Here is a 16,095-nt window from a genome sequence, read left to right on the forward strand (position 1 = left end):
TTGCGAAATTGATTCCTGTGCACGTTAATCTGGCATCGGAGCAGACTATAGGCTGTTGGCAGCGTGTAAATGTGATTGATTCCATGCGGCCAGCATACGCTAGAGGAGTGCTGCGACACGATCTAATCAGCCGTGTCAGACAATAGGACTAAATCCATCATTAGAAAGTATTTACGGGTAATATTGACGCGCTCGAAAATGACGCTTCGCCCTTGTATGCGGCGCCAAACGTATTGTCATATTTCTAGCTAGGAATAAAGGCTTTCAGAGGCTAGATCAATTGTAACATTACGGAGGATCACGGTACCTGTCGTCGAGTGTTAGTGTGACGTAGAAGACTCGCACCGTTGCCTAGAACAGTGCGGCAGAAAAGGGTTGTAGTGAGATCAATTGAAGGACAGGCTTTTTGCTGGATGAGAGAAGTAGGCCAAGGAGATAGTGTGAAGTAAACTCGTTTTTGTGAGTGGTTTTGTGTATGTCGTGCCGATAGTGGTGGCATAGCTGTACGATCGAAATCTTTCCTACGGTAGAAAAGAAACAGCGGTCATGTTTCGACGCTGAACACCGACACAATCTGACATCAGGCAATATGTTCATGACTAAGCTGTTGTGGCAATACAGTCTGCTAAAAGGGGCCAGGCATCTATCGAGTCGCCGTTGTAGTCACCTCGTTCGAGCAAAGGACGGTACGAACGTCAAAGCAGACGACGAAAAAGTCCGTCATGGCCTCAATATCGGTACTACGACAGTAATTCGTTTCAATCTTCGACCTTATTCTCTATATAACTAATATTGTACGCACGAGAAGATATATGTATACATTACTTGTGTGTCATTATTTTCTTAACATGTTTTTAGAGGTTTATTTAAGGGAATATTTATATGGTCGGGCAATGGGCATGAGCAAACGATGTTGCAAGTAAAAGAACACAAAAAACCTACTAAAAAATGTCGAAAGACTGAGTCACGTGCGAATCTATCTATAGAACTATGGATTTTTACAGTAAAATAATCTGCTTGAAATAAACATGAAGTTAATTGATTACTTCTAACTCATCCTGCGAGCCTGATCATGATCGGTGCTTACATAGTACATGGATTTTGCGTACGTTTGTCACATAAGATTAAATTAAGAAATGACAACTTCGTAAAGTTATTTATGTTTTTTTTGTTAAACTGAAAAAATTCTACCGACAACTTTGGGCACATCTTTATTTTGGAAATTACGCATGTCAAAAGTTTTAAAATTAAGTACCTGAACGTGCTAGGCGTCCATCCGATTGTGGTAAGTGAGTCGAGCGTACTTTCCTTTTCGCTAATTCAACAATTAGCAGCTTGAAAATTGTTTTGACTAAATATAATTATACAAGGATTGGGCCAGCCGTCTCTGGTTTAGTACGTGACCTAAGTTAGCTTATACGTATTCGTAACGCTATCGTTCCGTTTGCTTAACTTTGTAAAATAAAAGTCCTATGGGGTCTGCCTTAGCTAATTATTAGGGCTTAAGCAACTTGCCCTCGAAATTGTAATTTTGATAATTTCTTCGATTGCATGTTTATTGACAGCCTAATGTTTAACTTTTTAACGGTGTTCATATAAATTGCAATCATAGCGCCCCTCAAAGTTTCTTAGAGCTTAACGTCGCGCGTAAACCATCACACGCTTAGTTTAATATTCACGAGATGAGGAGTAACCTCGCTGTTACCTTTATTACTCGTGTCTTACTTATGACTTTAGCCTTATCGAAGTTGCTGTACTTAACCCCCAAATCTACGCCTGTGCATCGAAAGCCAATGTAAATCGGAAATATCATTTGTACACACAGTCAATTATAGACAATGCAAGAAAGGCCATTTATATTGCCAATGAGAATCAGGGCACTCCCATACTAACGATGGCGTCGGTAAAGGCCGTCAGTGAGAAAGAGATGACCAGAAAGGGTTGTCGCGTATTGTATGTACATGGGATTCGACCGACTGGACTGGTAGATCGTAGGTGACGAAACGATGCGGGCGCAATACCCAAGGGAACTTCAAAGGTTCATTTCAGTAAGAATCCTCCAGTGTATTCAGACAGAAAATGTCTTGAAAATAAAGGGTGAAGGATGACTTGGTCGGTCGACATGCTATAGATAAAAAATGGGTGACACTCTAATTTTCGTGGGGATTTAGCATCACGAAAAGAAATAGAGCGCAAAGAAAAGAGATATCACATTAGTGTAGATCAGAGGTTATATTATGGTGTATTTCTCTCTGAAACGCATTGAAGAGCCATTCATCCGAATTAACGATCGTTATTTGTCGCCCTATCGAAGGTTTGCTAGCGGAACTACCGCGTTACGTGCTAATCGCAATTTATAAGCTAGCTCTTTATAGCGCGATCTCGCGCGAGACGCTTTGTCTAGCGTACTTGAGTTACGTGTTGTATGTATCCAGAAAGAAACTGACTTGAACGAACCAAGCACAGAGTTATAGTGTGAGGTAATCGACTGAAAACGAAAAAAATATCAACAGATAAGCCAAAAAACAAACTTCTATCGTGGAAATTTCACACTGATGAAGCACCTCGAAGCACGAAGATAAGCTGCGTCGGCCGACTCATCAGTCGGTAAGCCTCATCGCCTGGTGGTGAAAGGAGTTCCTCACACCAGTGTTTTAGATTCAAACACATAAATCATTTATTTGTGTTTGAATCTAAGCGAACTATTCTATTATAACCGTTCGCGCAGATAACATTGCTTTGCTTCTTCGGTTCTTTGCTTCTGCGCAAAAAGTGTCGTCGATCTGAAGAACGTAGTCGATACCTGAAATTAAATAACTTTAGTAATTTATATCGGTTAATTTTTTAAAGCTACTTTGTCTTTTCCGTGACAATCACTCGACTGGATAAGCGCTCGATTTATAACTTCCTCCGAAATCCGATTCCGGCAATTTCAACGTCCAGATGAAAGAATCGCTGGACTCCGACATTATTGCACGGAAACTGTACAAGTCATGAAACCGATTTGCCTTATTGAGAAATCTGACAATAGGCTATTTGTTAGTTGTCTGATGGATCATAGTCCTCAAAAATTTAACTTGAAAGTTACTCTTTTGAATGTTCGTAGCGTTGTGCAACACCGGTATATGCTGCACGTTGAATACGGCCTAATAAATGTATCAGTCTGAACCTGAATGCCTGTGCTGCTAAGCTCATAAAACGTAACGATACGAACTAAACTAGTGAAGGTGAGATAATAAAAACAAATGTTAATTGCTCTCATATACTTTGTTATCGCAATATAGCAGTTTTCCCTTCAGTAAATCTTCGGTACGGATCCTTTTACTATATTGACGAAGTTCATAAAAATGTTCACCTTTTGATTTTTTGGGTGACTCCTGAGGACCGCGATGTAGAAAGGGGTACGTGTACATCAGGAAACGAAAAAAGGTCAGAGTAACGATACAAATGTATTTTATTCTAGCATTCAACGAATAGCAGCGGGGTCAGATTGATACTGAATTTGGCGAAGTGTACGTATCACGTACGGCTGTCATGAAAGGTAAATCAGTCGCCTAGGTATGAGCACTGATTCTATCACTGTTGGTCAGCTCGACCGTCCGCTATTTTTTTAGAAGTTCACATATTTGAAGTGCTCATATCGCAACGGGAACACTTACGTTTTATTATAAAGGCAGATCAGATTATTTTTTCAATAAATTGTCCTTTTAATCGGATACAGTTGAAACGTGTATAGAAAATAGCTTTAATGTTTGGGTGTATGACCGGAAGTCTCGTTGGGCGAAGGACTGGCCTCGAAAATTGGTACTGTATCCCCTCTCCCGTAGCATTCACTGATTTTTTCTATGATTGATCGGCCAACACGGCACATTAGGTATACCGTTCTTTTTTTTCGTTACAACATCGATGTGGAATTTATCTCTACCGGCCGTCTGTCCCTGTCTCTGGTGCCAAAAAATGCTAGATTCCTTAACAGCTGCCAATATGGGAGGCAATACGATGTGTAGAGAAAAATGAAATCCTACGTTTACTTTTGTGGGATTCAACAAATCACTGAATTATCGGCTTTCCAAGACTCGAGACTGCTGAGCTCCCCCATCAGCACACCAATCAGTTGGTATCAAGTAGGTTACTGATCTCAACATTGTCATGTTACCTACTTCTACGTTTTTCACCACGCAATACAAGTATAACTGTCGTCCATCGGTTCTTCTTAATAAACAGTAATAAGCATCGTTTGTGCGAAGTTTAGCCAACTTCAAGTTGTTGCGGCCAGAGAAGACAATAACGTATTCGAAATTACCACCAAGAGTTTTGTTGAGGTCAAGAGATAGTTGTAAGTATGCTTGTGGTTGGCTATTATATATTTCACAAAGTACGTACAGTTTAACGTTCTCTTACTATTTGCCTGTAGACTAATTTACGTTATGTGCAAATAGATCGGTCGGCTGTAAGCAGGGTCTGCTGTTCATATGCATACAATTTAGGCAAACATCTGCCGCATTGGCCCATTGGAAATGTTTCGCAATGTCTGGACAACGAATACAGTGGCACTCAGCGTCAGTAGCTACTGTTGTCAACGGAACCGAGACCGATATTTTGCGAACGCTGACCTAAAGGCGCCTATCTACAGTCTGGCTGTTCGCCTTCAACAGTCAACGCTACTGGTAATAGCAGCAGAACGATACACGTGGGTTGCTAATCGTGGCGGTTGCAATGATGCTAGTAATCTGGGGAAAGATGACCATAAAAAGTATGTCTAATGGCTATACTGCAGTCTGTAACACATGGCCCTGCGTGGCGGGTCTATAGCGGTCTCGCGGTTTTCCTGAGTACAACCTGTTTTTCTGACGTTCGGCGCGATGCCACCTTTACGAAAGATTCCGTGACTCGAAACAAAGCTGGTAACCATATTTGTAGCGGCCATATTTCTTCTTCTTCTTCTTCTGTGTTGTTAGATCGGTAATTGCATTTAGTACACTGCACTGCCATATCACTTAAATGTATTATGAATCTTGTCTTTAGCGGTTTTCCTCTCTGAAGGCGGAGGCCCTGTGTTTGGAAAAATGGTAAAATATTGTAAAGCCAAAAAAAAGAAATCTATATAGCTTTTTTTGTTTCAAGTAGCAGGGGCAATTTGGTTCAGTTACCACAGAGAGCACGTTGATGTTGGGTCTTGTGATTAAGCGCGTTAACAGGTGTCATCCAGAGAAAACAGATAAGTGACAGAAGTTTTGCACGCAAAATCTAATTGGTCTGTTTTAATCAGACGCGTTAGCACAAATCATAAATTGAATTAATAAAATAAATGGCTTCGAGAGTGGGTCGTTGGGCCGAACTTCTCTCATACTTGAAGCTTTTAATATTGGTTTCTATTAGCTTTGTATGAGGACACGCAAGCTGAAATAAAGTCGCACATGGAAGCGTTTGCCCGTGTTGTGTTCCGGTACTTTCTCTAGCGTAATTCAAGTATCTTTTGAGCACCTTTCGTATTCTAGAACAGGACGTCCATTGGCAACTGAGGATTGACTATTCAGTCGCCCACTTTGTAGGATCACCAATTGTGACACAAGCGAATGGCCAAAATTGCGTCACCGTGAGCGGCAAGCTGACAGCCCTTCATGAAAAGACACTCGTTTCGTCGATAGGTGCATCTGCATGTGGATTCCATCGGTGCAAGACAAGATAGTGGGGGAACATCGTTTGCTCATATTAACTTGATAGACGGCATCACTTTGTCTCCAAGTTATGACCTTGTTAAAAGCCATAAAAGTAAGGAAGAAGATGACAAAGAAAAAAAAGAGGATAAAATCGCAAAAATCTCTCCATCAATAGGCCGAATTATAGGTTTTTTTTCTAGGTGATGATGACGAGTTCAGCTAGTTGGGGGAAGATGCGAAAGCGTATCTAGACAGATGCCAAAGCTGCACGTGTAGACTTACTATTCAATGGCACGTTGCAGTGTTCCCTGCAGATACAGGGGGTGTACGTGCAAGTGGCTCCAAGACATTCGTCATGGAAGGAAAGGAGAAGCGGCTGTATGTACGCTGAAAATGCATCTCGCATCTTTTCTTTTTTATTCGAAACGTGTCATCGCTGCATGCTACCGAATTGTAACTTAATTGTTTGCAACAAGCGTGTCGAATTAAAGACAACACCGAAAAAGGCCGCTCTGCCTTCTCGTCAACTAAGCGATTAAAATACACGCTATTAAGTAATTTTTCGCAGTATCGTACTGATGTTTTACATAAAAACTATCAGAAAATTTGTCATATGGCTTTGCATTTCGTACAGAGACAAATCTGGGATTACTCAGGATGTTAAAAGTTTGCATAAGCGGGATAGTCGTATATTAGAATTGAGTGTTGCTCGACCAAACATCACTGTACGGAAGTATTCCGAAAAAAAAATTGAATTTATTCGCAGCCATGCATATATTAGCGACTAGGGATGCTATAGATATGATTGTAGAAAGGCACAAAGTGTTAGACGTTAGATATTAGACTTCTCTAAAATTGATTAAGTTGAATATTAATCCCAGTTAGTGCTTCGAATAAGTTCAAGTTAGACTGACAATCGTTCTGTAATCAGCACACGTAGCGTATTTAGGAAATTCGTTTTATCACTTCATTGATTTTATGCTTAAGCTTCTTAAGTGAAACAAAAGTTGTCCGAGTCTGAGAACTAAACACTCGCTAAGATACTCCAAATTGGTCCGTACTAATCAATAGGCTCTCCGAAATCTAAATGAACAGTTTTTTCTACATCTGTTTTGAAACGATCTGGTCGGAAGCTAAACTAAAAAACATCAACGTATACAGCATCCGTGATGCTGCCACTTTTTTTAAAGGCTTTTAAAAATCACACTAAACGTATTTCTAAACAAACTGTGTGGGAGGCTAGAGTCGTCGTCTGAAATACACATTTCCTGTCACACAATAAATAGGCTGGAACTTTAGACTAGATAAAATTAAGCGCTTTTACATGCGAAACAAGTTTTCTTCGCTAGAACTTTTTCGCTTCTATTTTACCTAATGTCCTTCAACGTTTAACCGTTCAACGTATCTGAACAATTTAATAAAAAAAAAAAGCTTACATTGCAAACCCTAATATTGTCCTCTGTTGACAACAATGCCCGTACATTGTACCCGCTCCCTTTTTTTTGTAATCTTCGTAGTACGTTTTCATTCCAGTGTTGCTACGTACCGCAACTTAGCTTATATAGTACATCAATAGAACGCAAGAACTCGACAGTATATTTAGTTTTCGATGACGAGTGAACTTTTATTCAGGCGTGTCGTGTCACCTAGAGAACCTAGCTCATTTCGGAGGACAAATGCTGCGGAGCTATTATACTCCTCCAGCTTTGTTAAATCCACGGATGTGTACCTCCGGCCATGTTTGCTTTCTCTGAAGATGTACATTGTAAAAGGACCTTCCAAGGCTTTATGCCTAGATCTAGCTGAAAGCGAAGCCCTTTTTCCGCGGCATGGTTTATTATAAAACGTATGTAAACGACGCCATGTATATTCATTTTTGCAGCAATGCGTAACGTACTGGCATAGACCGAAGCCATAGAAGGGGCCATTAGGCGGCTGAATTCTGGCAGCGCTCTTGAGCTCCGATGCTTTGCGGCGTTCGATTTTCTTATATGTTTCATGTATACATATGCCTCTTGCTACGGCTGCTTTATCGACCGTCTAAATCAATTTCATCCTGATTTCTTGTGTGTTAAACACTTTTATCAACCTAACAAGCAACCCGACGAAGTACAGACGTTGATACCCACAAAATGTAGATGCTGTGGGTCGCCAACGCAACCGTTGGTAGTTTCAATCGAAATACGCTTACTCGTTCTGAGTCTGTAGTTATGTAGTTACGGCATGGGAGGATAGGCCCAGCTCAGTCAGGTTGCAAGCTGGCCAGACGATATGCGGTCCTGATATCTCTTGCAGACGTACACTAACCAGCTAGGGAATAGACGCCTAACGTTGATACTCATCCCAGATAGTAGTGCACAGTGGCGTTCCGGCTGGGTGGAACAGCAAATACGCAAGCAGCGCTAACGATCAGACGTTATTGCTCCACCTTGATGAACCTCAATAGGTGGCGCCGGTACAGAAGGTATTATACATCGAACGTCTAGCGGTTCTAACAGTAAACAGACAGATGCGAAAATATTAGGAGCGGCAACCGATAGCAAAATAACAGGTTAGATAGTACAATACCGAGAACTAATGATTTCTTTGAAAATACCAACATAGTAAAGGTGGCAGGAGTAAATAATATCTAGGAGGGAAATCCGCGTCACTAGTGACTTGTGACCTATAACTGGAAATATACGAACGACGGTATCGACAATAATCCGTAGAAGGTGTACGTGGGGTCTCGAACTGCAAAGCTCGGCTTAGACGATACGCTTTACGTAGAAGCTTACCTAGTAAACTAAAAGTAAACCAATTATATTGCACTGAAATCCAATAATGGTCAGCGTATTTAGTTCATTTTGACGGCTCGAAGACAACCGTACGTGCAAGTAGGTAAAGATGTCGTTTTTGTAATAATCTACACTGGTATTCTGGAGCGAAATTTTTCACAGGAGTTACGAATGCTGTCAAAAAGGCCAAAACGGTGGGAAAAATAACGCACCTCGGAAAACAAGCTTACATTCTTCTGGTGAAGTTACGAAGGGGACTTTGGTAAACCTTCCATTGTATATGCTCGAGCTATTTTATCATGGCGGGTAGCTATTCGATGAATTTGTCTGTCGACCATTTTCTATTGACCGGAACTGCATGGTAGACAATTTTGTCGCGCGGCCTGTTACTTGAGTCCTACCCTATGAGCTAACCTATACTCTGCATTGGGTGGACAAGGTTGTTTAATAGTTACGTTATTTGGGCAGTTCAACACGAAGGAGACAGATAGATCACTTTGAAGAGATGGTCATCAGCAAGGCAACCGAAGTTCGGCCGGTTCTCTATATTCGAATTGTTACTGTATTCACTTGGCTGAGATGAACCTGCTAGATGTAATGTCCTCATAAAGGCACGTTTTCGTCTGGTGGCCAAATTCATGCGAGTGAGAGCAGAGGAAGTAACTGAGAAATGACGAAGGCCTAATATCAAATACTACTAGCCGTAAAAGGTTGAAAGTGGTTGAATCGAGTGCCGACTCAAGCACGCAATAGCTCAGAATATGCGCGAACATATTTTTGCGTAAGAAATCTCTAAGAAGTAGTGTTTCCATCTACTCAATATTCGACCTTTGACCCTTAATAGCAGTCGAAAAAAAGTATATCGTCGGGTATTTGTTAATAATGAAATGTCGCCGAAGTTGAAATTGCTGGTGATCGTAACAGCTGCGTTAGGCAAAAGTCATCGAGCCTATAACATTAAACCCTATCGTTTTTCCGCTCGTATACGTACGGTTCACTCTAATCTAACTCCAAAGCTTGCCTACCCACACAGGTTATCCGCAACTATCGCAGTCTACGTGAAATGTGGTAGGACGTGTCCGAGTAGAAGATAGCATCTCTCTACCTTCCTGCGTATTGTTATAGGAAACCAACGCTCCCCCATTATGATCATCGTTTTAGTTGCTTGCCAATTAACTGTAATTAATGTCACTATACTCAATAATATGTCCATTCGTATAAAGAAGGGTATATGTTTATAGCGGTAATGTGTTTAACACCTTTAAGCTTAAAATAAGTCGTTTACGGATATTAAGGGAGTTGCTGCCCATAAAGGAAACATTCAGTGATCATTTTGCTATCTATCTGCTTGGCTACTGACTATGAAAATGAATGTATAAGCTCGTGATTTGAATGGCCGTTAGTAGTCTGCCCGTTGCAGAAATTTGCCCTTGCTATAGTTGTTACTACAAACTCCAGTAATTAGACAGCCCTTATACGAGTGGAGAGATAATATGGAGCGATAACAATTTAACGTATTGTGTTTTCAGCTTCTGGCCAACGCGTTGATAATGATATGCATCAATTTCGTCGGGATGGTTTTGCATGCCCTGATGGAAAAGGCCCAACGGAAGGCTTTCCTTGATACACGCAACTGTATACAGGCTAGACTTGATATGGAAGATGAGAATGAACGACTCGTAAGTATTGTATATCAATCCACTACGACGAACACGCTCGCCAATCAGTTTTCACATGCTTCAATAGGAATACAGTAATCCGAATATCGAACGTTTCAGCAAGCAGCCTTTTATCGAGGCCTTAGTGGACCTGAGCTAGTATGGACGATCTCAGTCAGTTCTGATCGTTGAACTTTAACGGATTCATCTCTGATTGAGAAACACTCGGTTAGTTACTTCGAGTTAACTTAGATATTTTTGAAAGGTATGATTTTGCAGTTGCTCGAAGTTTTCCCTTCGACTTTCGTCGAGATTGACTGAAATCAGAGACACTTCCTCGAGCGACTTCTTTGTGAGAAGCGTTCGCGCGTTAGGGGCCTACTACACAAAAGATTTGTTTTTTCTCGCGTTAGAATCTTATAATTCTTTACCGTGGGGGCACATGCCGCTACATTTGTATTGACACCCGAAAATGTATCATATCGGCCTTACCGTTTTACACCCTTTGTAACCCCCCCCCCCCCCCGAAAAGGCTCAGACAAACGGCAATTTTCACATTCTGTTTCTTATGACCCATATTCCCTTCTACTTTTTAATTCAGTGCAGATATGCTTGCAAACAACAGTTTACGAATATTTCTTAATCTAATATTTGTGAAGAAGTAACGGCTTCTATCAATCGCGTCGCACTGCGTGCCACAAATTTAAAACGACGGGTTTAAACAATATGTCGAACCACTTTGCATCTGGGGCAGGCTCGGTCAACAAGTAAACGCTTAAGCCTAATTTACTAACCTATTTCAGGAGCGGCTGTTGCTGTCTGTTTTACCTCAGCACGTGGCCGTCGAGATGAAGAAAGATATTGTCAACCCTCGAGTCAGCGGCCAGTTTCATAAGATCTACATTCAGAAGCACGAAAATGTATCTATTTTATTTGCTGACATTGTAGGCTTCACAGTTCTGTCATCCCATCTTCCAGCTCCGGAACTAGTGCGTTTGCTCAACGAACTCTTTGGTCGATTCGATCAGTTGGCCTACGTGAGTACATGCTTCATAAGTCATAATAAGTTTTTTTTAGGTAAAAATATGACCAGCGTCCATTATTAAGTACGCTCACGAAACAGTATCAATAACTTTAACCACGTATTAGCAGTCTGGAAATGTCTTCACGTAGATTATGCCTTCGAAGACCAGAAGTAGAGGCTATCTAGACTAGGGACAGAATCTGAAAAATGAGGTTGCAAACTGTTTGTAATCTGTTTATATTTTCTTCGTAGTCTAAATGATATGCCTCCTTTTGCTTAGTTTCGCCAATTATGTTTACGCCATAGTTTTTTTTATCTATATTAGTCGCTATTGTTTCTTGGTGGTTTAAAAAAATGTCTTAGTTTGGAAAGACACATATCACAACCCTTTTTTTGTATATATGTTGACTACAACAATATATACATCTGTTCCAGTCCCAAACCCCTTAGATCTCTATCGAAGATCACACGTGTCGGTTTATTTCGGACGATAAATTACGACTGTTTCGTGATCCATCCTCTATACTATATATTCAGTAATAGTTTACTTTTTCCTTCAGACCTATGCACTTCTCTGTTTAGCTTAACTATTTCGTCTCTACACAAAGCCCGGTTCTTATAGTGACGATGTTATTAACGCATCCCTCATTATGTAACTATTTAATTCTTTTAGGCGCTTAAGTCATCTGGCTATTAAACTGTAAAAATTCTTGGGCCCTTTTTCCCCCCCCCCCCCCCCCGCGCTAATATGTACGCTTTTTTGCATCATCAAAATTTGAACAACTGAATTAACTATCCTGTTATGTTCGTTAGCCTCGATCGTGTTGCCCCTCCCGTCAATTTCTTTATCTCTCGGTCTGTGTCTATCACACATGCACAGTTTTTAATTTTATGACAAAAAAAAAAAACAAACAAACAGGAACTGATCATTATGTTCTCTTCTACGTTTTACTTTGCTCCTCTGTCGAACGACCAAGAACGGATTTGTTCAATCAATTCGTATAAGCTTTCAATGGTAGCTTCTTCTGTTGTCCAGCTTCCGTGACAATCTGTTTGACTAGTAGCACGCCATTTGCTACACGTCGTGTCGGAAAAATTGTCACTCTTACGCATAATTTCGAGCCGGGTTCACCTCCATTCACAACGTACGTGTGTACATCTGTCGCCGCCAGTTACTGATTGAGGGAAATATCGATTCAGTCAGACAGCGTCAACAATCCGCTGCAGTAATGCGTTGCCCCTTTTTTTGTTCAAGTAAATAATCTTTTTTGATTTCCGACCATGTTTCAGCTGTTGCGGTCCATGTATCGCCCTCCTTAATCAACATTTTGCTATCTACATATACTTCTTTTCTTCGTTTCACGTTTTTGCGTTTGTTCTTTAACAGGAGAACAATTGCCTTCGTATTAAAATTCTCGGGGACTGTTATTACTGCGTATCGGGCTTGCCCGAAAGATCGGATCACGCGCAGTGTGCAGTCAACATGGGTCTCGACATGGTGGACGCCATCAAGGAGGTACGTTTCAAATAAATTTTATGGGTACTGCCGTTCCTCCATATTTTACATGTGGGGAGGCGAGGGAATAGGGAAAAGGAATTCCATAGCATCGTTGGCTTATGCGTCTACGCTGCCCTAAGGTGCGCAGCTGTTCAGTTATTGTTGCACCAGAAGACGAAACTAATTACGGAACAGAATGCAAGAAACATAGCAGCGTAGATATTATTTAATATCCAGAGGGCTACCGGAAGGAAAAACGCCGATAGGTAAGGCATACTAGTTCACTAAAATATAAATGGATGATTGGTTAGCAGACAGGCGTACAGGTATTTCGGTTAGCGCTGGGGTAAATCAGAAGACGGAAAAGCAGGGGAGCCAAAGAGGCGTATTCCCTTGCAGCCTTCCAACAGTCTGCAATGCAGCTTGCGAGGGGCTTACATTGTTGAGACAAAGGGCGAAGGAAGTAACCTCTACTATTAAAGGCCTTTCCACTGCCAAGGCTTTGCGGTGCCTTGGGATTGTGCTTGCCTCTTCGTTCACCGAAATGAGCTACGACGCCATTTAGTATGCGTTCGCGTGATTCCGCTTATTTATGGCCAAGCAAGTAATATGAGAGAGCAAAGAAACGCTAATAAAAAACAAAGTAAACACACGTCCACCTGCGGAGACACCAAAGATATAGTATTTGCTACGACTGCTGTTGCTTTTAACATCACCTGCTTGACACCAATATAGACAACAAGAACAATGAACGTAAACCGGCTACTATCGGGTAACACAATAGTGTTTGCGTAACACACGAAGTTATTCCTGTCTTCAGCGCAAGTTAACTGGCTGGAACTTTGCGGACGCAAAAAAGTTTCGCAGCTTTCCTCTGTTCCAATATTGGAAACCTACTCGAAGTTGACGTGGAGTTACGCTGTATTTACATATTGAACGAGTTTTTTGTTTGCGCTAAATTTTAATCGGATTTAAAAACTAGTCTTGTATAAATTCAACAGAAATCATACAACGATGTTTCTGTCCTTCGTCGTTGGTTCTCGTAGCAGTAAAAGAGCCTTGAAGAAACGGTGCACGTAGTCTGATGACGGCTGGCTGTTGTTTTTCGTTTAAGATTAAGCTGAAATTCAAGCAAAGTAGATTCGTATTTAGAATATTAGAAACTGTATGAGAGCATCAACCTTCCAGTTAACAAATGAAACTTCCTTGATTTGCAAGTTTTCATGCCCTTCACATATTCATTTATTGATCGTATTCCCATGTAACTTGAAGCATAATCTTTTACCAACGATGATGGAAATACTTTTCATTATGTTCCTTTTTTCTGGTTTAGGTGGCAGAGTTAATGGCAGACTTTTCGGCGTGCTCGCTAAATATGAGGGTGGGCATTCACACTGGACGGGTCTTGTGCGGCGTACTCGGCCTTCGCAAGTGGCAGTATGATGTCTGGAGTAATGACGTGACTCTTGCCAATCAAATGGAGGCTGGAGGAGTTCCTGGGTGAGAAAAAATTCCCGTCTTTTCTTTTTGTTGTTGATTAATAGTAGTACAAAATAAACAATAAACAACTTATTGTTTATGTTGTACAACTATTAATATTCCTTGGCAGACACTGATTTTACTGCGATCCCGTCGAGCAATTCCTAAGCTACATGGATCTTTCCTGTGGCCCTGTGGAGGTTGTTCAGCTTACGCGTATAAGATTCATTTAACAAGGAGGGATCAAAGTAGAAATGCAAATCAATATACGGGAACGCTATTTGCGTTAGTTGGCAACTGAGCTTAAAATGAATAAGAGTGTGTATCATATTATGGAATACTGACTATGGTATTGATGACAGGCCACCATGATTAAGACAAGAACTTTTCTGACGGATCGTTTTCCTCTGAAATGTAATAAATATAATTAATAAAATAATAGAAAGGCAATGGAGAGACGCTCTAACAAAAATATAGCTGTAATGTTGTTGAAGTTATTAACCAAAATTATTATAAATAGAGGTAAAATAATTTATCAAGTACCGTTACTGTATTTGCCTGCATCGTTGGCAAGTTGAAGTTACATCTTTTTATGTCAAAAGAGTTACAAACATATTTTTATATATGTTAGTATTGAAATAAGCGGAATGGAAGGGCGATTTAAGTATAATGTTGATGGCACATGGTATGCTGATCATACTGTTTCAGCCGGGTGCATGTGACGGCCGCGACCCTCAAGTACTTGAATAATGATTTCCAAGTGGAACCAGGCAAGGGCGAAGACCGGAGCGCGTACTTGCGTGACCACGGCATTACAACCTATTTCATTATTCCGCCCCCAAACCGTCGCAAAAAAGTCATCTTCAACTCAATTCAGGTATATGCTTCGTCTAGCTTCGATGCGATTTTAGTAAAACTAAAATTAAGCGGTAATCACTTAAAATTGTTTCTTTACATGTACTGTACCAGACTCTTAAGAACTTGTACACGCTATAGTAAAATCAGCTAAGGTAGGCCACGAAGTCAAGGTACCCTTGTGTTCCAACTGCCCCTATTCTTCAGTCGATGATGACATAAGTTTAAGAAAAACCATTGGTTCCACACACAGATAGTCTCTCAAGGTACAAGGTAGCTACAATACTGTGAGAAGTTTAGTTGTATTTCGTCCCGAATAATCCCTTATGGAGACGGTGCCTAGAGAAACGGAAGCGTTTGGACCTGCATTTAGGCCCTAGAGTCCTGCAGCCTTATATAGCTCAGATTTTCTGTTGGCAGCATAAGCTGCAGGTTGGTCAGGTTATCAGAGAGTTACAGCAACTCCCTCGTCTTAATAGAATCAAACTACTTTCGTGTTATCGGAGTCAATTTAGTGGGCGACTAGGACGTATTCCTCTGTGCCGTCGAGTGGCACAGTTCCTTTGCTATTAGGTGCTTTCTGGAAAGACCTTTCGAGTCCTTCTTTTATTCTTTTCCATTGGAGGAATCCTTTACATCACAAATGTTTTAGGAAAAGTAGGTAGTTGTTTCAGAGGACCAAGTTCACAGACTCAATGACCTCGAACTGGAGGTTGGCTAGAATAATTTGGCTAAGCTAAATTGGAAAATGTAGATATTGGAAAGAAGTCCAAGACGTCCTCAATTTGGCACTAGGCCCATCGTGCACCGGTACCTTTTTTTATAGTAAAGCCAGTCGTACGTAGCCACTGTCTGACTACGAGATGACGAAAATCTGTCCTAAAAGGGTTATTGGCTTGAAGTCGGCTATTCGTTAACGTCTAGCTTCTGCTTGCAATGTATTGGAAACAAATCAGAGAAGACAAACTAGTTGATTCTGTTGTAGCCCTTTGCAGGCCAAACATTAGCTCCGTGCAGTGTAAAACCGATTGAAGTAGTAAACCCTTTATACTGACAATCAATCTTCCTTGTCGACATATGTACTAATACAGATGTGTAATAAAAAATGCTTCTTCCGAACTAATATCCCGTTCACTTAATCTCT

The 16,095-nt window shown here is 40.9% G+C and overlaps 1 protein-coding gene across 1 annotated transcript in view; it reads left to right on the forward strand.

Annotated features, from left to right (window-relative positions):
- LOC111259800 (adenylate cyclase 1) overlaps positions 1-16,095 on the forward strand; it is a 99,022-nt gene that overhangs the window by 64,061 nt on the left and 18,866 nt on the right. The window contains exons 5-9 of the mRNA XM_022832042.2: positions 9,967-10,116; positions 10,899-11,132; positions 12,507-12,635; positions 13,951-14,117; positions 14,805-14,973. Of these exons, the coding sequence (XP_022687777.1) occupies positions 9,967-10,116; positions 10,899-11,132; positions 12,507-12,635; positions 13,951-14,117; positions 14,805-14,973 (849 nt within the window). The remainder of the gene's footprint in view (positions 1-9,966; positions 10,117-10,898; positions 11,133-12,506; positions 12,636-13,950; positions 14,118-14,804; positions 14,974-16,095) is intronic.

This window comes from Varroa jacobsoni, unplaced genomic scaffold, assembly GCF_002532875.2.
Source record: "Varroa jacobsoni isolate VJ856 unplaced genomic scaffold, vjacob_1.0 scaffold_368, whole genome shotgun sequence".
Taxonomy (NCBI): Eukaryota; Metazoa; Arthropoda; class Arachnida; order Mesostigmata; family Varroidae; genus Varroa; species Varroa jacobsoni.